The 25,061-nt window shown below is 46.0% G+C and overlaps 1 protein-coding gene across 6 annotated transcripts in view; it reads left to right on the plus strand.

Moving 5' to 3' along the window:
* The window catches only part of ATP2B1 (ATPase plasma membrane Ca2+ transporting 1), a 266,462-nt gene that overhangs the window by 217,707 nt on the left and 23,694 nt on the right, over nt 1-25,061 (plus strand). For all 6 annotated transcript variants that reach the window (XM_068276821.1, XM_068276825.1, XM_068276820.1 and 3 more), the window contains 3 exons: nt 8,846-8,952; nt 23,336-23,527; nt 24,345-24,558. In XM_068276821.1, the coding sequence (XP_068132922.1) occupies nt 8,846-8,952; nt 23,336-23,527; nt 24,345-24,558 (513 nt within the window). The remainder of the gene's footprint in view (nt 1-8,845; nt 8,953-23,335; nt 23,528-24,344; nt 24,559-25,061) is intronic.

Consider the following 25,061-nt stretch of genomic DNA (forward strand, 5'->3'; position numbering starts at 1 on the left):
TTTGCAGATGCTTATACCCCTGAACAGTCATTTTGAGAAATTTGGTTTCCAGACTACTCCGTTTTGGGCCATTTCGCAAGTTAGAAGAAATGGAAACTTTTTTTTTTTTTTTCTTTTTTGTCACAGTGTCATTTTCCGCTAACTTGTGACAAAAATAAAGTCTTCTATGAACTCACCATGCCTCTTACTGAATACTTTGGGATGTCTTCTTTCCAAAATGGGGTCATTTGTGGGGCATTTATACTATCCTGGAATTTTAGCACCTCATGAAACATGACAGGTGGTCAGAAAAGTCAGTGATGCTTCAAAATGGGAAAATTTACTTTTGGCACCATAGCTTGTAAACGCTATAACTTTTACCCAATCCAATAAATATACACTGAATGTTTTTTTTTTTTTTTATCAGACATGTAGCAGAATAACTTTCGCGCTCAAATGTATAGGACATTTTTCTGTATTTGAAAAATGTCAGCACAGAAAGTTAGTCATTTTTTTGACAAAATTCATGTCTTTTGATGAATATAATAAAAACTAAAACTCGCAGCAGCAATCAAATAGCACCAAAAGAAAGCTGTATTAGTGACAAGAAAAGGAGGTAAAATTAATTTAGGTGGTAGGTTGTATGACCGAGCAATAAACCGTGAAAGCTGCAGTGGTCTGAATGGAAAAAAGGCTCTGGCCCTTAACCTATTTTGGTTCCTGGACGTAGAAACTACGTCCAGGAACCATGCGCGCTACCGCGCGCCCCCGCGGCCGATCGTGCACGCGCACTCCCGGCCGCGGATTCGGTAGCCAGGGAATCATTGTATCGGGCTATGGTGCCCGATCACTGATTCCTCTCTCCTGCTGAAAAAGCGACAGCTTCTCTCGGAAGCTGCGCCTTTTCTGGCCGTTCCCTCCCCGATGCGCCACTCTAAGCGTGTGTTACACTTAGAGTGACGTCATGTAAACAAACTCATGGCCGCCATCTTGTGGCCAAAAAGTAATACTACAACTGAAAAAAAAAAAAAATGAACACACATTTACATTATAAATCTATCGTTTACCCCCCACCCTCCCAAAACTACCCAAATAAAATGTTTACTATAAAAAAAAAACATTACAATAAAAAAAAATGTAAATATTTACCTAAGGGTCTAAACTTTTTAAATATCAATGTAAAGATGAAATATTTCTATTTTTTTTATTTTAAACTTGTTAATAGTGATAGATGCAAAATGGAAAAAATGCACCTTTATTTCCAAATAAAATATTGTCGCCATACATTGTGATAGGGACATAATTTTAACGGTGTAATAACCGGGACATATGGGCAAATACAATACGTGAGTTTTAATTATGGAGGCATGTATTATTTTAAAACTATAATGGCTGAAAACTGAGAAATAATGAATTTTTCCATTTTTTTCTTATTCTTCCTGTTAAAATGTGTTTACAGTAAAGTGGCTCTTAGCAAAATGTACCCCTCACAGAAAGCCTAATTGGTGGCGGAAAAAACAAGATATAGATCAGTTCATTGTGATTAGTGATAAAGTTATAGGCTAATGAATGGGAGGTGAACATTTCTCACGTGAAAACCACGGAACCTGAATGGGTTAAAGCGGAATATAACCCTGCATTTCAACTTTGCTCTAAAACATTATTTACAGTATATTATATGCAACCAGCATTTTTTTTTTTTTTACTAGACCAGCATTGGAAGGGTTACACAGGGCTTTAAAGTTCCTGGAGATTTCTGCAGGCGCATCCGAAGCTGACATAGATACATTTTGTTTACATAAATGTATCCAGTGTTCTCCCCAGAATTTTTTTCCAGCCGGGTGGCATGAAAAAGTAGCCGGGTGGGTAGGCATGGGGAAATTTGGTGGCGTGCACAAGTTACCAGAGCACGCTATGCTGCACTACCGCAGCCTAGCGTACGCTCATCTCTCTATTTCTGTCCACTTTTACTATTTAGTTTCCAGTTGCATTGGTCGTGGGGTATTGCAGATAGTGTGCAGGGGCCACATATTATGGGGGCATCGTGTGTGTGTGCGTTAGCGCTGGCCGCCGACTGCAGAGCCATGTGTCTGTGAGCTGTACAGAGATGTGTATGGAGACAGAGGTATGCGCACAGTTCACTGATGGCTGAAGGAATCAAATTCTATATGCAGGCTGTGAATTATTAATATATATATATATATATATATATATATATATATATATATTTATATTTCACAGCCTGCATATAGAATCTGATTCCTTCAGCCATCAGTGAACACTGCCAATACCTCTGTCTCCATACACGTCTCTGTACAGCTCACAGACACATGGCTCTGCAGTCGGCGGCCAGCGCTAATGGTCACGCCTCTAATGCGCTGAGCCAATCAAAGCACGAGCTCGCCGGGCAGCGCGAGATCTCATGCACAGAGAAGCAGTGCATCCTGATGCGGCTTGCGGTGACAGGGACGCAACGTCAGCCGGGCAATACTTTATTCTACTTGGGCACAGTGACAGCGGGGCATGCAATCACACCAGGCGGGCGATAATTAAATTTACCCGGGCGCTCTGCCACGGCTGATTGATCCTGGGGAGAACAATTGTGGGAAGAAAAATGGGGAGGAGAAAAAGAGGAGAGAGAGAGAGAGGTGGGGAGGGAGATGGAGATAAGTGGATGAAGAGTGAGAGAGAGGAAGAGAAAGCGCTAGGGGGGGAGATAAGGTGAAAAGAGAGAAAGTGAAAGGGGGGGGGGGGGAAGAGACACAGCAAAAGGGAGAGAAGGAGAGAGACAACAAGAAAGAGAGAGAGGGAGACAGCGAGAAAGAGGGAGACCGCGAGAGAGGGATAGAGACAGCGAGAGAGAGGGACCGTGTGAAAGAGAGACAGCTTGAAAGAGAGGGAGAGACAGCGAGAAAAAGAGCGGGAAAGAGAGAGCGGGAGAGACAGCGTGAAAGAGACAGAGAGAGACAGCGTGAGAGAGGGAGAGACAGCAAGAAAGGGAGGGACAGAGAGAGCGCGAAAGAGAGAGGGAGAGACAGCGAAAAAGAGACAGTGTGAGACAGCGTGAAAGAGAGACAGCGTGAAAGAGAGAGAGAGACCGCGTGAAAGACAGGTGAAAGAGGAAGAGAGACAGCGTGAAAGAGGAAGAGAGACAGCGTGAAAGAGGAAGAGAGACAGCGTGAAAGAGGAAGAGAGACAGCGTGAGAGAGGAAGAGAGACAGCGTGAGAGAGGAAGAGAGACAGCGTGAGAGAGGAAGAGAGACAGCGTGAGAGAGGAAGAGAGACAGCGTGAGAGAGGAAGAGAGACAGCGTGAGAGAGGAAGAGAGACAGCGTGAGAGAGGAAGAGAGACAGCGTGAGAGAGGAAGAGAGACAGCGTGAGAGAGGAAGAGAGACAGCGTGAGAGAGGGAGAGAGACAGCGTGAGAGAGGGAGAGAGACAGCGTGAGAGAGGGAGAGAGACAGCGTGAGAGAGGGAGAGACAGCGTGAGAGAGGGAGAGACAGCGTGAGAGAGGGAGAGAGACAGCGTGAGAGAGGGAGAGAGACAGCGTGAGAGAGGGAGAGAGACAGCGTGAGAGAGGGAGAGAGACAGCGTGAGAGAGGGAGAGAGACAGCGTGAGAGAGGGAGAGAGACAGCGTGAGAGAGGGAGAGAGACAGCGTGAGAGAGGGAGAGAGACAGCGTGAGAGAGGGAGAGAGACAGCGTGAGAGAGGGAGAGAGACAGCGTGAGAGAGGGAGAGAGACAGCGTGAGAGAGGGAGAGAGACAGCGTGAGAGAGGGAGAGAGACAGCGTGAGAGAGGGAGAGAGACAGCGTGAGAGAGGGAGAGAGACAGCGTGAGAGAGGGAGAGAGACAGCGTGCGAGAGGGAGAGAGACAGCGTGCGAGAGGGAGAGAGACAGCGTGCGAGAGGGAGAGAGACAGCGTGCGAGAGACAGCGTGAGAGACAGCGTGCGAGAGACAGCGTGAGAGACAGCGTGCGAGAGACAGCGTGAGAGAGGGAGAGAGACAGCGTGAGAGAGGGAGAGAGACAGCGTGAGAGAGGGAGAGAGACAGCGTGAGAGAGGGAGAGAGACAGCGTGAGAGAGGGAGAGAGACAGCGTGAGAGAGGGAGAGAGACAGCGTGAGAGAGGGAGAGAGACAGCGTGAGAGAGGGAGAGAGACAGCGTGAGAGAGGGAGAGAGACAGCGTGAGAGAGGGAGAGAGACAGCGTGAGAGAGGGAGAGAGACAGCGTGAGAGAGGGAGAGAGACAGCGTGAGAGAGGGAGAGAGACAGCGTGAGAGAGGGAGAGAGACAGCGTGAGAGAGGGAGAGAGACAGCGTGAGAGAGGGAGAGAGACAGCGTGAGAGAGGGAGAGACAGCGTGAGAGAGGGAGACAGCGTGAGAGAGGGAGACAGCGTGAGAGAGGGAGACAGCGTGAGAGAGAGAGACAGCGTGAGAGAGAGAGACAGCGTGAGAGAGAGAGACAGCGTGAGAGAGGGAGAGAGACAGCGTGAGAGAGGGAGAGAGACAGCGTGAGAGAGGGAGAGAGACAGCGTGAGAGAGGGAGAGACAGCGTGAGAGAGGGAGACAGCGTGAGAGAGGGAGACAGCGTGAGAGAGAGAGACAGCGTGAGAGAGAGAGACAGCGTGAGAGAGAGAGACAGCGTGAGAGAGGGAGAGAGACAGCGTGAGAGAGGGAGAGACAGCGTGAGAGAGGGAGAGACAGCGTGAGAGAGAGAGAGACAGCGTGAGTGAGAGAGAGAGAGACAGCGTGAGTGAGAGAGAGAGAGACAGCGTGAGTGAGAGAGAGAGAGAGACAGCGTGAGTGAGAGAGAGAGAGAGACAGCGTGAGTGAGAGAGAGAGAGACAGCGTGAGTGAGAGAGAGAGAGACAGCGTGAGTGAGAGAGAGAGACAGCGTGAGTGAGAGAGAGAGAGACAGCGTGAGTGAGAGAGAGAGAGACAGCGTGAGTGAGAGAGAGAGAGACAGCGTGAGTGAGAGAGAGAGAGACAGCGTGAGTGAGAGAGAGAGAGACAGCGTGAGTGAGAGAGAGAGAGACAGCGTGAGTGAGAGAGACAGCGTGAGTGAGTGAGAGAGAGAGAGAGACAGCGTGAGTGAGTGAGAGAGAGAGAGAGACAGCGTGAGTGAGAGAGAGAGAGAGACAGCGTGAGTGAGAGAGAGAGAGAGACAGCGTGAGTGAGAGAGAGAGAGAGACAGCGTGAGTGAGAGAGAGAGAGAGACAGCGTGAGTGAGAGAGAGAGAGAGACAGCGTGAGTGAGAGAGAGAGAGAGACAGCGTGAGTGAGAGAGAGAGAGAGACAGCGTGAGTGAGAGAGAGAGACAGCGTGAGTGAGAGAGAGAGAGAGACAGCGTGAGTGAGAGAGAGAGAGAGACAGCCAGCGTGAGTGAGAGAGACCTAGTGTGAGAGAGCGAGACCCAGCGAGAGCGAGACCCAGCGAGAGCGAGACCCAGCGAGAGCGAGACCCAGCGAGAGAGAGAGGGCGTGAAAGAAAAAGGGAGAGACTGAGTGAGAGACAGCAAAAAAAAGTGTGAAAGGGACAGTGAGAAAGAGAGAAAGGTAGAGAGACAGCAAGAAAGTGAGTGTCTGTGTAAGGGGTGGAAAGGAGGATTGGCGATGGTGCATGTGCACAAGTTACCTTTTCTGTCAGGGAGGGGCTTTGACTCTTGCATCCACAGACCACCCACAATCTCATTCACCTCTCCTGCCGAGTCCCGACCACTGTATACTGTGCGATCTAACAGTGGGTCAGGCTCAGGCAGGAAACACACTCTGCACGCTGCTTAGAGGTCTGTGGGCGGGGCTGCTGTAACGGAGCCTGGTGTGTGTTGCACAGAGCCTGGCCACCCACGTGGTTTCTCCGAGGAGTCCCAGCCCAGCAGGCAGCAAACTTTCAAAAGCGCGCAGATCCGATCCCCAGCCCCCTCCTCCTTCCTCCCCTCGATGCCTATGCTCGCAACTGCTGCTGACTTGCAAGATGCAGCGCTGCGTGTAGGCACAAATGACAGGCACGCAACGTCAGCCGGACAATAATTTATTCTACTTGGGCACGGTGAATGTGGGGCATGCAATCACACCAGGCGGGCAGTAATTAAATTTACCCGGGCGCTCCGCCCGGCTGATTGATCCTGGGGAGAACACTGCGTATCTAAGTGTTGAATGTGACTCATCTCTCTCACTGAGGAGTTGGAGGACAGCCAAAGAGTGTGTAACATTTCTCAATAGATACATATAACTAAATACAATGCAACAATCTGAACTTCTGCATATCTCTCCACGGAACTTTAAACCTCTGTGTTTAACCCTTCCAATGCTGGTCTAGTAAAAAAAAAATATTTTTGCATATAATATGCTGTAAATAATGTTTTAGAGCAAAGTTGAAATGCAAGGTTATATTCCGCTTTAAAGTGGAATATAACCCTGCATTTCAACTTTGCTCTAAAACATTATTTACAGCATATTGTAACAAGTGATAAATGTTACTCTTTGGCTGTCCTCCAGCTCCTTCTCAGTCAAGAGAGAGTGAGTCACATGCCACACTTAGATACATTTATGTAAACAAAATGTATCTGTCAGCTTCTGATGCATCTGCAGTTCTGTCCAGGAACTTTAAAGCTCTGTGTAACCCTTCCAATGCTGGTCTAGTAAAAAAAAAAAAACCCGCTGGTTGCATATAATATACTGTAAATAATGTTTTAGAGCAAAGTTGAAATGCAGGGTTATATTCCGCTTTAAGGGGCGAAAAGACTGTGGTCCTCAAATGGTTAATACATTTGCTTATTTTAGAACATTCATTTAGAAGTGTAATCAATGTTTGCCAATTGTAAAATCTTTCTTCTTGATTTACATGCTGATGGCGACATCTTTACTTGTGGCAAGGTGCATCACTGTGGAATATATGTTTGTTGTAAAGTGAGCTGAAGCATCTGTTCTTCCTAGCTAAATCTCACTAGTTGCAGATAATTTACTGAATATAACTTTATGAAAAATTGCTAACTTATGCAATAACTTATTTAGTCAATGCTTAAACTCTTCTCACCCTGATTTACATTCCTATATTTTTCACAAATTGCTGCATCTTTACTGCTGGTAAGGTGCGTCACTGTAGAATGTATGTTGTGTGTTCCAATAAGAGCAAAAGCATCTGGTCTCCCAGAGGGCTCTGGTATAGAGAAGGCTTTGTGGCATCATGGCCTAGGCTAAGCATAGCTGGGGGAGCGAGTTTACCGTTCTGTACTGTTTACGTGCGTCATCCCATGACCCGGCGCACGTGCGCTGCAGGTCATGAGAGGGCGCCAGTAAACAGTACAGTACGGAAGCCTTTGGAGATTTTGCCACTATAGCGGCTGAATTGCTTGTCTCCTGGGATCGCACTGATGCTGGATGAGATCAAAGGACCCAGCATTGTGGATCTCGGCCGCATAAAAACATTATGGATCGCGCTGCGGGCCACTTAAATAGATTAAGATTAAAGCCTCATCTACACACGTAGATGAGGCGGCGATGTTCCTTATCAATCGAGCCGCTGATGCGGCTTGATTGAGAAGTTCCGACAGGTCCGATCTGTGAGCCGCCGATTCCCTGCTCGATCCCCACGAGGGGACAATGGCAGGTAATCGAGCGGAAGATGAGCGGGGAATCGAAAATACGACGCACGCGGGTACGCGCGGGGATGCGGAAGCGGCGATCCGGCGGCTAATCGAGCCGCCGGATCGCCTCCACATCTCCCCGTGTAGACGGGGCTTAAAGGACCAACCTTGAGGATATCGGCCTCATAGAAACAATATATGGATCAAGCTGCTGCAGGGCATGCTAACAAGATTAAGATCAAAGGACCAGCAATTTGCATAATTACTGCAGGTGCTGCTAAGCCACTTAGAAACATTGTGGAACATGTTGGTGCTGCTGCTGCCTCTCCACTGTGCATCTCATTAGGATCATTTACAGAGCATAGACACCCCAGGCTGGTGAGATGTCCTTTAATGTAATTGTATTGGTTAGTAAGTGTAGCTGGGGAAAGGGGGGAGGGGGGTTGTGCATTGTAGTGCAGTGTAGCTGGGAGGGGGAGGTGGGGGGAAGCAGGGGTTTGTGTAGTGCAGTGTAGCTTGGAGGAGGGGGGGGGGGGGGGCAACAGGGGTCAGTGAAGTGTAGTTAGTATAGTTTGTGGGGGCAGCAGTGGTTAGTGTAGCTTGGCAGTGTAACAGACAGAGACCTCTTGGGGGATGGAAAGGTCCATAAGACACTCCTGGACCATGGATGCACCAGCTTTAGTATGCATTTTTCCCCCTGGTTTTTACCCTCTAAACCTATGTGTGTCTTATAGTCCGGAGCATCTTACGCTGGGCGTACACTGTAGGATTCTTGCTTATCAATCGAGCCGCTGATGGCTCGATTGATAATTTCCGACAGGTCCGATGACCCGCCGGATCGATTCCCCGCTCGAACCCCACGGGCAGACAATAGCGGGGAATCGAGCGGAAGATGAGGAGCGCCTGTGGGGACGAACAGGAATCGATCCGGACGGCAGCAGGGATGCGGCGGGAGTTGATTCGGCGGCTAATGGAGCTGCCAGGTTGACTCGTGTATGCCCAGCATAATAGTCTGAAAAATACGGTAAATGAAGGGCCAACAAGAGGGCTGCCTTCTTATTCCACCTAGAATCAAATGTACATTTTGGTGACACAGTGGCCGGTAAGTTGGGCGAGGAACTCGATAGATTTTTTTTTTTTTAATTTTTTGCAGTTTAAAATTGTGAAAAATGTTGACACAGATACTATATTCTATTCGTATGCATGTTAAAAAGTATTTAACACAATTACACAAATAAATTAGCTGCAAAAGATTCCATTTTAACTACTTTTTCATTCCAGGTATTATTGACAGCACAGTATGTGAGCAGAGGCAAGTGGTAGCAGTGACAGGGGATGGGACCAATGATGGACCGGCACTCAAGAAAGCAGATGTTGGTTTTGCTATGGTAAGATCAGTTTTACATTGAGTAAAATGGTGGTTTGAGAGTCGCGCAGAAAGCCAGTGGAGTGGCGCAGACATGGCGGCAAGAACAAAGCTATCAGCTGTTGCTTGGAAGTAGATTGGTCTGGTGGATCACTTGTCATGCGGAGTCAGGTGCTGCTGTACACTTGCCAGATTATCGGCAGAGGCGGCTGTTATGGCCCCCTCAGCTGACTGTAATCTAGCGTGTGTATGGACCTCAAGTTCTCCTGATATTTCACCTGTCGTGTCTATAATCTGATATAATGCAGGGGAAAGTTGCAAGCTTTTGTCACAATGACAGCTTATTTTTTTAAAATCATGTTCCAGTAAGCTGGAGCACTTGTTCTCACACATTAATAATATCCATCTTTTCATTTCCCTGACTTATGATGTATAGTTATGATACATGGCTTGTATCTGGATACTTATGTAAACCTGTTTAAATAATAGTTTAATATGGATATTTTTTCTTTATGATCTCATCAGCCTAGTTTACCTTTTTAGTTTATTATGTACAGTATATGGGTTTGCCATACCGCCACATTATCTATGCATGGAGTGCTTTGTATGGTGGACACAAAGCACAGTGGTTGTGCTTGAATGCCCTTACCTCTGTAAATGAATATGCAGGGCTACATCCTTACAATTTCTCCTGAATGCAGTCACGGAGCACAAGCAAAGCTTTGCAAGCTCAGATTACGCACAGTTTTGTTTTGGACCTGATGTGCTCAGTGCATTAGTTGAGCAATGATGCTGTTTGCAGTAGCTGATATTGCGATAGACCCTTATTGGGTACCATTATACATATACAGCATTATGTTATAGATAGACTTAAACTGTCATTATTTTGCCACATTAAAGCGGACCTGAACTCTTGCACATGATAGAACACAGAGAAATCCACCCTGTGTGTGTTAATAGTGTGTGTGTATTAGAATAGGGTGTCTAATAATCTCTTCTCGGAAAGTAATGAGCTAGCGTAATTTGAGCTTTCAGCTGTTTGCCCAATTCTGAGCTAACATGTAAACCTAGGTTAACCCTTTCTGTGCTCCCGGGATACCAGGAAGTAACTACGCAGAATCTCACTACTGTAAGCTGTAACAAGGAAATGTTTTTCTTTAAAGGTTATGCTGCTGTTTATCTTTTAGAGCAGAAAGGAAGTTCTAGGTTCATGTTCGCTTTAACCACTTGAGGACCACAGTGGTTAACACCCCCGCCCTAAAGACCAGGGCCGCACAACACAGCACACGAGTGATTTCCCCCCCCCCCTTTTCTCCCCACCAACAGAGCTCTCTGTTGGTGGGGTCTGATCGTCCCCCCAGTGTTTATTTTGTTTGAATAACTATTTGTCATTTTTATAAAAAATTTTTACAATTTCCCTTTTTTTTTTCTTAATCCCCTCCCTCCCCCCAGGCCGGCCAATCACGGCGAACGGCTGTCATAGGCTTCTGCCTATGAGAGCTGATCGCTCTCTTGTCCCCCAGGGGGACAGCTGTGTCACACTGCTGATCGCAGCGCTGCAATTATGTAAATAGACGGCGATTACGCCGTCTAACAGTCTCCCGCTCGGAGACTGAAGACGGGGCGGAGCTCCGCCTCCGAGGAGATGCGTGCGCACCATGCACGCGATCTCCTTCAGTAGCCGGCTCCAGGACCTGACGACAAGTGGCGTTAGGCGGTCCTGGGGTTGCTGCCGCGGCCCGTCTTAGGGTAGTTAAGGAAAACCTGCTTCTCCTAAACTAAAACTACATACATTACATTTTCCCTGGTTAATAAAAAAAGTGTCCTAAAGCCCGGAAATCTTAAGCATGTGGGTATCCCTTGACATCGCAGTTCCTGCAGGAACAAAATGAATCTGGGACTAGTGATGGTCAAGTAGATGCACATAACTTTGAGTTGATGCAAATTTATGCACATTTTTATGCACATTTATGCAGCTTTAAAGTGAACCAATAAAATTTTACCCAGCAGGATTAGATTGGTTCATTTTCAAACATAAATTTGCCTATACATGTGCATCAACTCAGTTATTTGCATCTACTCGACCATCACTATCTGGGACTGCATAGGCAGTTCCTGCAGCAAGTGGTGTACAGTTGCAGCACAGTATAACTAAAATCAAAGAAAACATGCAGCCTAATGTGAAATCAAGGTCTAAGGGTTTAAAGTAAATGGACAGTATTCCTGAATTCTGCATTTGTTTCCCTTCTCTGCTACAGAAAGCAAATTGTTTGTTTGTTTGTTTAACATAACCACACACATGCCTTCTGCAAAATGTACCGTATTTTTCGGACTATAAGACGCACTTTTTCTCCCCCAAAAGTGGAGGGAAAAAGTCAGTGCGTCTTATAGTCCAAATGTACATAGCAGTGCCTTTGTTTTTTCTAGTCCCCGTGTCTGGTGTCCCCCTGTTTGCGTTGTCTGCATGTCCCATTAACGTTATTGAATGAGGAGACCATCAGATATTAATATACTGCAGTAATCAAAATAAATTAAAAGCACATGTGTGAGGAAAGATGGCAGATCGCTGCATTAGCTTACCGAAGAGGAAGGAATGGAAGAAATACAGCGCAAACGCCACCGCTACCATGTGGCTTTCACTAGGTTAGATGACAACAAAGCCATTGACCAATCAGGTGGGGGAGCGCAGCCCGAGTCAGCCAATCCCAGCGCATACGGCTACTGCCGGTTTGTTACACCGCCCGATAGTCCCGAGGGCGGGAATCATGTTCGTCATTGCGGCCAATCACTGCACGCCCTCAGTAGCTGGGAGTGCAGTGATTGGCCGCAATGACAAGCATGATCCCGCCCACGGGACTATCGGGCGGTGTAACAAACCGGCAGTAGCCGTATGCGCTGGGATAGGCTGACTGAGGCAGCGCTCCCCCACCTGATTGGTCAATGGCTTTGCTGTCATCTAACCTAGTTAAAGCCGCATGGTAGCGGTGGCATTTGCGCTGTATTCCTTCCCCTCCTTCCTCTTCGGTAAGCTAATGCAGCGATCTGCCATCTTTCCTCACACACGTGCGTTGTTCTCTCACTCGGCGCTGGTTCAGCGCCCTGATTACTGCACCATATTAATATCTGGTGGTCTCCTCATTCACTAATGTTAATGGCAAACACAGACACCGCACACAGGGGGACACAAGGACCCGGGGGGGGGGGGGGGCAGTGCATGACATAGAGGGACACCAGAGAACACGGGGGACAGAGAATGACACAGGGGGGACAGCAGAGGACACAGGGGGACAGAGAATAACACAGGAGGACATAGAGGGACACCAGAGGACACAGGGGGACAAAGAATGACACGGGGGGGCAGCAGAGGACACAGGGGGACAGAGAATAACACAGGAGGACATAGAGGGACACCAGAGAACACATGGGGACAGAGAATGACACAGGGGGGACAGTAGAGGACACAGGGGGACAGAGAATGACACGGGGGCAGCAGAGGACACAGGGGGACAGAGAATAACACAGGAGGACATAGAGGGACACGGGGACAGAGAATGACAGAGTGGGAACACCAGAGGACACGGGGACAGAGAATGACACAGGAGGACATAGAGGGACACAGGGGGACAGAGAATGACAGAGTGGGAACACCAGAGGACACGGGGACAGAGAATGACACAGGAGGACATAGAGGGACACAGGGGGACAGAGAATGACACCAGAGGACACAGGGGGACAGAGAAGGACACAGGAGGACACAGGGGGACAGGGAATGACACACGAGGACACAGGGGGACAGGGAATGACACACGAGGACACAGGGGGACAGGGAATGACACAGGGGGACAGGGAATGACACAGGGGGACAGGGAATGACACAGGGGGACAGGGAATGACACAGGGGGACAGGGAATGACACAGGGGGACAGGGAATGACACAGGGGGACAGGGAATGACACAGGGGGACAGGGAATGACACAGGGGGACAGGGAATGACACAGGGGGACAGGGAATGACACAGGGGGACAGGGAATGACACAGGGGGACAGGGAATGACACAGGGGGACAGGGAATGACACAGGGGGACAGGGAATGACACAGGGGGACAGGGAATGACACAGGGGGACAGGGAATGACACCGGGGGACACGGGGACAGAGAAAGAATGACACGGAGACACCAGAGGACACGGGGACAGAGAAAGAATGACACAGGGAGACACCAGAGGACACGGGGACAGAAAGAATGACACAGGGAGACACCAGAGGACACGGGGACAGAGAAAGAATGACACAGGGAGACACCAGAGGACACGGGGACAGAGAAAGAATGACACAGGGAGACACCAGAGGACACGGGGACAGAGAAAGAATGACACAGGGAGACACCAGAGGACACATAAGGCGAGGGGGGAAGGGCCATAAGATGTCCTTGCACTACAGATGCACCAGGTTTAGTATATATATTTTTTTCCCTGGATTTTGTCCTCTAAAAACAGGTGCGTCTTATAGTCCGGAGTGTCTTATAGTTCGAAAAATACGGTAATTGCTTGATCTTAAAGTTCACAAACCATTTGTGAGGGAGTGTGCTTTTCTCTTCTCCCAACACTTTGCTGTCATTTCTTCCTGGCTTTTTTTTATTACTGTAACACCCAGTTCATATGGGTTTTTCTTAACTCCTCTTATCAAACAAGTGAGATGTCATTTCAGCTCCAGACTTGTATTGCACTGTATCTCTTTCAAGGTGATCTCTAAACAGCAAAGTAACAGTACCTTCTGGACATATAAATGTTTCTTGCTTTCTGCTTCGCTCAGTTTTGCATTACGGTTACTCAATTTTTCATTATGTAATTGCCTGTTGCCCACTTAAAAGCTTCATTTTTTTTTTTTTTACTTTATCGTGTCCAAGAAGGAAGAGGCGTTAACTGTATATGCAGCTGCTTCAAGATGCAGTTTATTTTTAGGCTAGTCAGCAGAATATTTATCTGAACTCTTAACCCTTGTTCAAGAGTGTTACTACTGTATACTCTAGGGGACTATGCTAACAACGTGAGTGTTGTTTTTTTTAAGTGACCTACATCCTACTAGACTATTATTTGTGAATACATTAGCTTTTATGTGTGTGGTTTTGTTTTCTTCTTCGTGGGCTACAATATTAGTCTTGATTAGTCAACATTTATGGTGTGCACCACCTCTTGTGAAGTGAATTTAATAGGTATTTCTTGTTTCTCTTAAGGGCCTAAAACGAATTGCTCTTTGAACTTTAGAAAGACAAGTGAATTGAGAGGGATATGGAGACTACCATCTTTATTTCCTTATAAACCAATACTGGTTGCTTGGCTGTCCTGCTGATCCTCTGCCTCTGATCCCTTTAGCCATAGATCCTCACCAAGCATGCAGATTAGAGGTTTGACAAGATTGACTACATGCTTGTTTCGGGTGTGTGATTTAAACACTACTGATACAGGACTGCCATGCAGAGATATTTGGGTGTATGGCCTGAATTACAGCTACACTCAGTATCCCTGCCTCAGTTCCCCTTGTGAATTGTTGCAGTGAGTTAAAGTGGACCCAAATTAAAAATACAAGATTTCAGAAATAAAATCTATTTTCTAAATTATAATAGCAGCCTTTTTTTCAGCTGCATGATGACAAATGTAAAATATTTTACATTTATTGGAGGAACTCCTCCCTTCCTTTCATATTACCGGGACAGAATCCGGCAAAATGCTGGAGTAGGTGGTGTCCGGCAAATGTCTGCCACCTGTATAACCCTGGTTATGAAAAGAGAAAGGTGAAAAGCATGCACTGAAATGCTCATAGGCTTTAAGGAGTGTATTTTTTTGTATGTGTCAGAGTTGTGCAACTAAATATTTTGAATTAAAAACATTTTTTGGTTTGGGTCCGCTTTAATGACTTAACTTCAGATTCTTCCTGGTTACTTGGTCATACATAGCTGGAACAAAACCACAGTGGACTAATCATTTGCGTTAGGCTCAGTTCCCACTTGTAACTGTTAGTTTTGCTCAGTGGAGCAGACCAGTTCAATCTCTGCTCAGTTACCTTGTCACGCCCAGGGCGGATGTGTTTATACCATAGGATTCTACGGGAAATGTATCTGCTGGTCATGGAAAATGCAGCAGGTTAAGACTTCCATTTGCTACAACGCAACAGAATGATCCATTTTTAAATGCAAGTGTAAGCAATCTGTTTTCTCAGTGTTGCTGTGCTGTGGAAAATTGTATGTTTTTCCTTTCAAGTGTGAACTGAGCTCTGCCCAGTGCAAAAACATGCTTGTAGGCTAATTGGTTCTTCCCAACATAAATTTGCCCTAAAATGTGGTTGGGCGATTATTTAGGCATTATGTCACAGCAGCAGTCATTGTTTTTAAAGGAATACTGTAGAGGGGTTGGGGGAAAATGAGTTTAACTAACTTGGGGCTTCTACTGGTCCCCCGCAGACATCCTGTGCCCGTGCAGCCAATCACTGATGCTCCGGCCCCACCTCCAGTTCACTTCTGGAATTTCAGACATTAAAGTCTGAAAACCACTGCGCCTGCGTTGCCGTGCCCTTTCTCCCGCTGATGTCACCAGGTGTGTACTGCGCAGGCACAGACCATACTGTGTGTGTGCAATACACTTCTGGTGACATCAGCGGGAGCGAGGACACGGCAACGAAGGCGCAGTGGTTTTCAGATTTTAATGTCTGAAATTCCAGAAGTGAGGCGGGGCCGGAGCATTGAGTGGCTGTTCGGGCACAGGATGCAGGGACGGATCTAGACCAAGTTGCGCCTGGGGCAAGGTCAGGTTTTGGCGCCTAAACTGCCATTCCCCATCCAAATTTTGACGCCTTTTTAACAATTCAACAAACTGCGCCTGGGGCAAGAGACCCGTCTGACCCCCCCCCCCCCCCCCCCCCCGATCCGTCCCTGACAGGATGCCTGTGGGGGACCATTAGAAGCTGCGGGTAAGTTCAGCTCATTTTCCCCCAACCCCCTACAGCATTCCTTTAAGATGTAGTGCTGTGGAAAATGTCACCACTGTATAAATGTGAAATCTACATGTGCTTGCATGTGTTCAGATATTGTAGCCTAGTAAATGAAGCTTAGTTCAGTAAAGGTTGTTAACCTGTGAAATGAGTGCCTTGATGAGCATCTGAGAAAAAAATGCATAGTTACAAACGGTGCAAGTGTGCAGCCTGCTGGTTGGATGGTGATATTGTACAAATGATCTATGAAACTCTATGGATGGCTTGCCAGGTCAGCAATCATAAGGGGGTGATCAGATGCATTAGTGGCTTCAGCTGTTGCCTTCTGCTACTACTGGACTCTGGTGACTTGTGCTTTTTTTCTTTCCTTTTTATTTTTTACAATTGAGCTGCACAGACATAAGGTGGAAGCTTCCTATAATGACACAATGCTTTTGAGAACTGAGTCTCATCTCCTCCCTACCCACCCTGCTGATTCCAGCTCTTACTGGATTTCTCATTTTAAATATTTGTAGAGGCTTTTAGAGCCATAACAATGTGTAAGGATTCCCCCCACCTTTTCCATTTCTGTTAGTAATTAGCCTGAAACCTAAAAGTAAATTGACCTTGCCATACACAGGTCATTTATGACGCGACTATCCCAAGCCAATCCATGTCTTATTGTAATCTGCTTGGATAATTATCAGTTCCCTCCCTACTTGACAGACTTCAATTTAATGGATTTTAACAGAAATCTATAATAGCATTGTTCGAACCACAAACCCGCTGCTCCATGATGCAATGCAATACTGTTGGCTGTTGAACCTCCACCGATCCTGCCCCTTCACTGCATAGATCTTTTGTCCGATCAGATGTTTGTTTGATAAACTACACAAAATCAAGCAAAATGACTGGAAAGTGTGCCTGTTTCAGGTCAGTCAGAAAAAAAGATGTCTGTATGGCCAATGTTACCTTCATAATGGTTGCTTTTCTGAAGTTTTAAAGGTTGAAAGTAAATCCCCCTCCTCCCTTCCCAGCCTGTTCTGAGTAATATGCCATCTACATATTACTTTATATTTACATACATTTCATTTGGCTGCTAATACAGTACCCAGGGCTCCATTTTGGCACAATCCATACTTGATAAGATTGTAGCTTTATTCCAGTATGGCCGGCATCCTTATCATATAGGGATATTTCTGCTAAGAGCTCAGCTTTTCAGTCGAACTGATTCAATGAAAAAGCATATATCATTTTGGTTTGCTTTGGTTTTAAGTCTTGTGTTTAAGCTAGCATGCTAATGAGCTCTGGCAGTTTTATAATACATATCCAGGGCCGGAGATACCGTACAGCACTGTAGGCGTGTGCCTACAGGCACCTTATAGGACAAAGGTGGCTCCCCTCCCTTCCTGAATGTCCCCTCTCAGCAGACCCAGAGGGTGATGTCACTCACCCCACAGCTCCAGGCCAGCAGCTACAGGCACGTAGTTAGGGGTGGAGATCCAAGACTTATAATCAGTGCTCCCTGTAAAAGTAGCATGGTGGGCAGTGTGGTTATTGCTTCATCCTTCCTCTGTCCCTGCAGCGCAGATCAGCTGTGCACTTTGGCAACACTCTTACCATTTGCCACCTGCTCTTCTCATCTTGGAGGGGAGTGGGCTTAAGGCAATGTAAGGTGGTGTGTGTAGCCCCTGTTCGTGTAGCCCTGCCCCTCGATTGTGTGGGGCCTGTTTCATAGGGTAACTAGTGCCATATATATAATTATATATTTTTATGATTAAAGTAGAGGGGCCTTATCAGGGATTTTGCTTGGCAGACCCACTCTTTGAATTGCACTGCTGCTAGGTTCATGTTCATTTAGTTCTTTTTTGTGATATAAGAAAATAAAGACTGGGGTTGTGGGTGTGGTCTGTGTTGAGGAGAGGAGTTAAGGTGCTAGAATCTCTGTGCCTAAAAGCTCCTGAAATGTAAATTTGGCCCTGTGCATCCCATAGAATGCTCTAATGCAGACATGGGCAAACTTGGCCCTCCAGCTGTTAGGGAACTACAAGTCCCACAATGCATTACAGGAGTCTGACAGCCAGTCATGACTCATAAAGGCAAATGCATTGTGGGACTTGTAGTTCCAGAACAGCTGGAGGGCCGAGTTTGCCCATGCCTGTTCTCAAGTGTGTATATTGGGCATTGAAAACAGATCTCACTAAAAAAAATTTCTGAGATCTTCATCTGCCTGCCTACTCCCAGATTGGTATCCTGGACATGCAGAACGGAAGGTGCTTGGTCAGCTGAATTCTTGCCATTCTGCCGCTTCATAGCCTGGCAGGCAGTTTAGCTAAAAACTGACTGGAATCGGTGAGCAGGTAGTTGGAGGTTTTCTAAGACTCTAGGAACCGGTATATTTTCCTATTGGACAATGAACTGCAAAGTGTTGTGCATTGTTAACTTAAAATGTTCTCCTAAATGCACATAATCTGTGCCTGAACATGGACTTTACCTTTTCATTTTCCAAAATACCACTTCCTGTCTGCAGCTAGTCTTAAAGAACAAGTGACGCCCATGCTAACCTAGAAATGAAAAGCACATATATAAGTAGATAAATACTAGTTCTACTTACATAACAGATGTATTGTGCTATCCACTTAATCATTCCTGTGAATTTTATAAAGGAAAAGCAGAAAATCCTATCCTAGGCAGTGGCCATCTTGCAAAGCTAACACTGACCTCATATCCTCCCTGACTCCTTGTTTCCCCCCCTCCCTTCTCTTGCTCATTGTGTATTCGTTAGCTGCCCTCCTCCGAGTCTTCAGACACTCCCACTTAGTCTTAGTCACCTCAGCCTTGCTTGTTAACACAAGTGAGCAGAGGATCATGTTTCAGATAGGCTAGGCAGGGAAATAAATGGAAGAGGAGGAATATATTCTAGATAAAAAGAACCTGAGCATTCAACTGTTTGGCACTGACTACTAAAGGTCCAGTGCTCCTAAAGTATGTGATAACTCCAAACCATTACAGCAGAAAGAGTTTTTTGCAAGTTTTGAATGCAGGATTAGCATCTTTATCACTTAACCTCCTTAGCGGTAACCCCGTGTGTTGACCCGGGGTAAGCCGCCGGAGGGTGCCGCTCAGGCCCTGCTGGGCCGATTTAAATACTTTTTTTTTTTTTGCTGGACGCAGCTAGCACTTTGCTAGCTGCGCCAGCACCCCGATCGCCACCGCCGCGCGCCCGATCGCCGCTATCCGGTGCGGCGCGCGCCCCCCCCCCCCCAGACCCCGTGCGCTGCCTGGCCAATCAGTGCCAGGCAGCGCCAAGGGGTGGATCGGGTCTCCCAATGACGTCCCGGAGGAAGCCCTCCCAATGACGTCCCGGGGAAGCCCTCCAGGAAATCCCGTTCTCTGAACGGGATTTCCTGTTCGGAGATCGCCGAAGGTGATCGAAGCGGGGGGATGCCGCTGAGCAGCGGCTATCATGTAGCGAGCCCTGGGCTCGCTACATGATTTAAAAAATGTTTTAAAAAAAACTGCTGCGCTGCCCCCTGGCGGTATTTTTCATACCGCCAAGGGGGTTAATACACTCAGACCAGTTGCTGTTGAAATTTTATTTTTATGGTGACAATAGTGCTTTAAGAGTAACTAGGCAAACCTTTCAGTCAAGGACTTCTGCATGGAGTTTGGGTTGTCCAACCAAAAGCCTAGCTGATTTGACCACGATCTAGTCAGCATTAATGTTAATGTTTGTCTACATTTATACCAGAGGAGCACTCCATACACAACTGTTATTTTACATATGACAAATATCAGACTAAGGGCCCGTTTCCACTAGGGCGGTGTCGCCGGCGATTCTGCAGAGTTTTCCCGCACATGATTCGCACAGGGAAACTCTGCCATAGGGGATGACGGCGCTGCGGCGGAATCGCTTGCGGGAACGATTCGCCCGGAACCCCCCGCAGAATTCACTGCGGAGGCTGCGAATCCCATAGCCGTGCATGGCACGGCTCATGGGATTCGCCTGCGAATCCCGCTCAGTGCGGCGTGCGTCTGCGAGATGCACGCCGCACTAGTGGAGACGAGCCCTAACTATTTAAAGACAAATGCAGTGTATGTACAAACTCTGCAGAACACAGATTTCATCTGTAATCTATTTTTAGCGTCACCTCCTGTCTGTTTAAAAACTGAATAGAAACCAATGATAAGCTGAGGCTAATGCTGGGGATACACGGTACGTTTCTGTACCGTGTATCGACCAGCTGATAATAATCAGCTGGCCCGATCAAGCCTCTCGACCCCCGCCCGCTCGATTCCCGCCTGCGGACAATGGCAGGGAATCGAGCGCTGATAAGGAAGCGGGGGCGAGCGGTAACTGGGTCGGTCGATCCGGCGGCTAATCGAGACGCCGGTCGACCCGTCTATGCCCGGCATAACAGAACAAACGGATCCCTTTGTAATGGAGAACAGATTGGCTTTACAGAATCAGTTTTTATTTTCATGTACAGTATGAACCCAGCTTAATCTGGTACACAGAACTAATTTTTATTGGCCAATGGTTTGCCAATTTTACCACTTCCATCTAGTAGAGGGCCATCATATTTTGAATACTATGAACAGATTGTGTAGGTAAGCTCTCATAATGCATGTAGGTGGTAAAATTGGTCAGTGACTGGCCAATCAAAATTAAAGGTTTGTACCAGACTTAAAGTGGTATAAAACTTTGACACAATATTCAATAAAAACGTGTTTTCCTACTTTTTATATCCTATACAGTTATCATATTTGCTTTTGTGCATAAGTATTATTCATTTAGAAATTACAAGTTCTCAAAGTACAATTTTTTTTGCTCTGAGAGCTGACATTGCATTTTATTCATAACTAGTATATTCATATTGCAATGTACCCAGAAATGCTTTCTGAGTATCTGTCTGTGTTGTGGAGTGTCTGAATTGCCAGAGAATGTTTACATTCCTTACTTGATGCAATTGAGTAAACACAAGATAATATCTCCAGTTCGTATGCATCCAGCTTTCCCTGCAGGGAGCGTTTAAGTCCTGTGTTTAACTAGTTGAATGCTGATCTAGTAAAAAAAAAAAAAAAAAAAGTGGTGGTAGTATATAATATGCTGTAAATCTTTTAGAGCAAAGAAAAAAATCTGGGTTTCATACCACTTAAAGAGAATCTGTATTGTTAAAATTGCACAAAAGTAAACATACCAGTGCGTTAGGGGACATCTCCTATTACCCTCTGTCACAATTTCGCCGCTCCTCGCCGCATTAAAGTGGTTAAAACAGTTTTTAAAAGTTTGTTTATAAACAAACAAAATGGCCACCAAAACAGGAAGTAGGTTGATGTACTGTATGTCCACACATAGAAAATACAACCATACACAAGCAGGCTGTATACACCCTTCCTTTTGAATCTCAAGAGATCATTTGTGTGTTTTTCTCCCTGCAGTTCTCATGCACTGAAGTTTCAGGCTGCTCTTTTTTTTCCTGCAAACAGCTTTGCCCTTGTCTGTAATTCTTCAGTATGTAAAAGCCCAGCCAGCTCAGAGGACCATTTATCCAGCTTGTAAAAGATAAGAGAGAAGCTGCTCTAATCTAAATAATACACAGGCAGTGTGCAGAGAGGGGCCTGGAAGGGGGAATTCATAGCAGAACCACAACACTGAAGAACTTGGCAGCCTTCCAGACACAGGCTGACAAGTCTGACAAGAGAAAGATACATTGATTTATTACAGAGACTCTGATAGCAGAAAGTGCTGCAGTAAGCCAGAACACATTAGAATAGCTTTTGGAACTTGTAGGATGATAAAAAACAGGATGCAATTTTTGTTACGGAGTCTCTTTAAGGAACGCTGGATTTTTTTTACTGATCTGATTGGCAAACCAGGGCAGCACGGTGGCGTAGTGGTTAGCTCTCTCGCCTTTCAGCGCTGGGTCCCTGGTTCGAATCCCAGCCAGTGCACTATCTGCAAAGAGTTTGTATGTTCTCTCCGTGTCTGCATGGGTTTCCTCCGGGCACTCCAGTTTCCTCCCACATTCCAAAAACATACGGATAAGTTAATTGGCTCCCCCTAAAAAAAAATTGGCCCTAGGCTACAGTACTTACACTACATAATATAGACATATGGCAATGGTAGGGATTAGATTAGATTGTGAGCTCCTTTGAGGGACAGTTAGTGACAAGATATATATATATATATATATATATATATATATATATATATATATATATATATATATATATATATATATATATATATATATATATATATATATATACTGTACAGCGCTGCGTAATATGTCGGCGCTATATAAATACTAAATAATAATATTCATCTGTGCTGCATGGGCTCTCCAGCCCGCAGCGCAGATCAGGATTGCTGCAGGGCGATCAGACTTCACTCGACACCCCCCCCCCCCCCCCCCCCGGTTTTTCCCACTGGGGGTCTGAGTGCCGCCGCTCTGTGGGGGGGGGGGGGATGGGTCCTCACAGCCCCCCTCCGCAGCGATTTTCCTCCCTCCCTCTCCTTTCCTCCCTCTGGCTATGGGCGGCACAGGACGGAGATCCGTCCTGTACCGCCTTTAATAGGTTTTAGCCTATCAGACGACGGCGATCCCTGATCTGCAATTACAGGGGATTTCTTTCCCGCGTGTTTACATTTCGCCTGTGAGACGCGATCGGAGGCTCGCAGGCTGTTCAGAGACACCTTCCGTGAACTGACATGGCCGTTTCCATGTAAAACCATGTAAAACGCCGGCTTTAGGCGGTCGTTATGTGGTTAACTCATAAACTACTGCAATTTGGTAGCGCCAAGCCTGAAGCGTGGTAGCTGCCGTGAGTTATGGAGAGACAGAGCAGCATGGTGGCATTTTATGTTGCCTCCCCAGGATCCAAATGCTGGCAGCCATTCTTCCGGCCCTTGGAGGCTCTTGATCCCTCTGAAGTATGCCGTGAAGACAGACAGCACTCTCACCAATCTTGCTAAAGGGTAGAGTGTCACCCAGGGGACAAAGGGAGAACTGCTGGATCCAGGGGAGATGAGTAATGTGCTGGGCTCCTACAGATCTCACTTCAGTGTGATTTTTTTTTTCCCCCTACTTCACCCCCCCCCCCTCCCCCCCTTCCCTTTTTTACCCTAGAAGATTCCTTTAAGTCTTAGTGAAATGGCTATGTTTACTATTAGTCGCTTGTATGTCACGGCCTGGTGCAATTGTTTAGAAGAGCTGGGTAAATTAAATGAGACTTTTCATGTTCTTTTAAGATGTGCCATCATTTTGGGACATTCTTGTCGCAAATGTAGTAGATGCTTTGTGTTGAAGTTGCATTTATGAAGGCACTTGAGGGTAGGCAAGTGTTTCTATATATTGCATAAATAATTGTTTAATGTAGTGGTGTTGCTTGGAGAATGCATGTGGTGTTTACGCGTTCTTCTCTTTGCCTCTCCTCACAGGGTATTGCTGGAACAGATGTTGCAAAAGAAGCTTCTGATATTATTCTTACAGATGACAACTTCAGCAGCATTGTAAAAGCAGTGATGTGGGGAAGAAATGTGTATGACAGTATCTCCAAATTTCTACAATTCCAGCTTACTGTCAATGTGGTTGCTGTCATTGTAGCTTTTACAGGAGCTTGTATCACACAAGTAAGTTTTGCGGTTTTCCCATATATTAAATATGCATCACTTGACAGATGACAATGCACACTCTAGCGGTGTGACCTAGATGTATGTGAGAAGACTTGGGTTACTTGTCCTCTTCTTTTCATGGAGAACTGCTAAGTGCTACTAACTGAAAAAATGTCAAATCCATTTTGTGTAATGTTTTATATTGTGATATTTACCGAAAATAAAACTGGCAACTTCCAATTTCCTTTCTTCAATTCATTTGTACTTATTAAAATGGTCCTTTTTTTGCATTTTGTCTATGCTGAAAGGTGAAAACAGGCAAAATACCTCTACGTACGGTATTGAACATGCATAATACTGGCTCTTCCTGCGTGTAGCTACTGTAATTACTGGTGCAGAAAGATGTGGGTTGAAAGGCAATCTGTTCTTCACAGTACTGTTACTATGGTTGCCTAGAACTGCAGTTTGATCTTACTATCCGTTCTTATAATTCTTAGCAGTGTAAATCTGTATTGGGTCTCCTTGATGCTATGCACATTGCATAACATGCGTGTAACACACTGTATGCATTAAAATGAGTGCTATTTCATAGCCTGCTCAATAGGGATGATCAATGAGATGAAAATAATTTATCCTTGCATTCCAATTTCATGTAAATGTCATGGAGCTTGACCTTGGACCAATAAAAATTGACAGGAAGTTATGGTCCAATTTCCAGCTGCATATAATTTACATGAAACGGAAGGAAACATTTGTATCTTATTGACCATCCCTACTGCTCAACTCTTATGACACATGGTATTTTACTGAAATAACTTTTTATTTTCCTTCTTAGGACTCGCCTCTTAAGGCTGTCCAGATGTTATGGGTAAATCTTATTATGGACACTTTTGCTTCACTCGCTCTTGCAACAGAGCCTCCAACAGAATCTCTATTATTGAGAAAACCTTATGGCAGAAATAAACCGCTCATATCTCGCACCATGATGAAAAATATTTTAGGCCATGCAGTCTACCAGTTAGTAGTGGTCTTCACGCTGTTATTTGTAGGTGAGTGTGTTTACATTGGTTCTGTACCTGAAAAAATGTAGCTAATTGTGTGTGGTGGGTTTTTTTTTTTTTGTTTTTTTTTACCATAGTAGTATTTACTTCAGTTTTGGCAGTTTAAGTGTTAAAAATACAATTCCTTATATCAGTGTGCAGTCGTTTACATACATTATCTGTTGTCAGCAGACTGATAAGACAGTCTGCCGACAACGTGTACACAGGTCCTACTGTCGGCAGAATGTCCGCCCAGCGGGAAGGTCTGACGGACCCGTCGTTTGCTAAAGTATGGCGTGTGTACGCGCCTTAAGGACCCAGAAATAAAATCTGAATAGGATGACATGTATGTTGTGGGATGTGGATTACTGAGTGTCTGTAGATACCGGACTGGTCATTAGTGTTTTGTGAAGGAGCTCAGTTCAGCAGTTAAGGTGGCCATACATCAACGTGGTGACCGATTGACCATCCAATTCCATAATTATCAAATTGGATAACTTAATTGGATGCAA

The sequence above is a fragment of the Hyperolius riggenbachi genome, chromosome 3, assembly GCF_040937935.1.
Source record: "Hyperolius riggenbachi isolate aHypRig1 chromosome 3, aHypRig1.pri, whole genome shotgun sequence".
NCBI lineage: Eukaryota > Metazoa > Chordata > Amphibia > Anura > Hyperoliidae > Hyperolius > Hyperolius riggenbachi.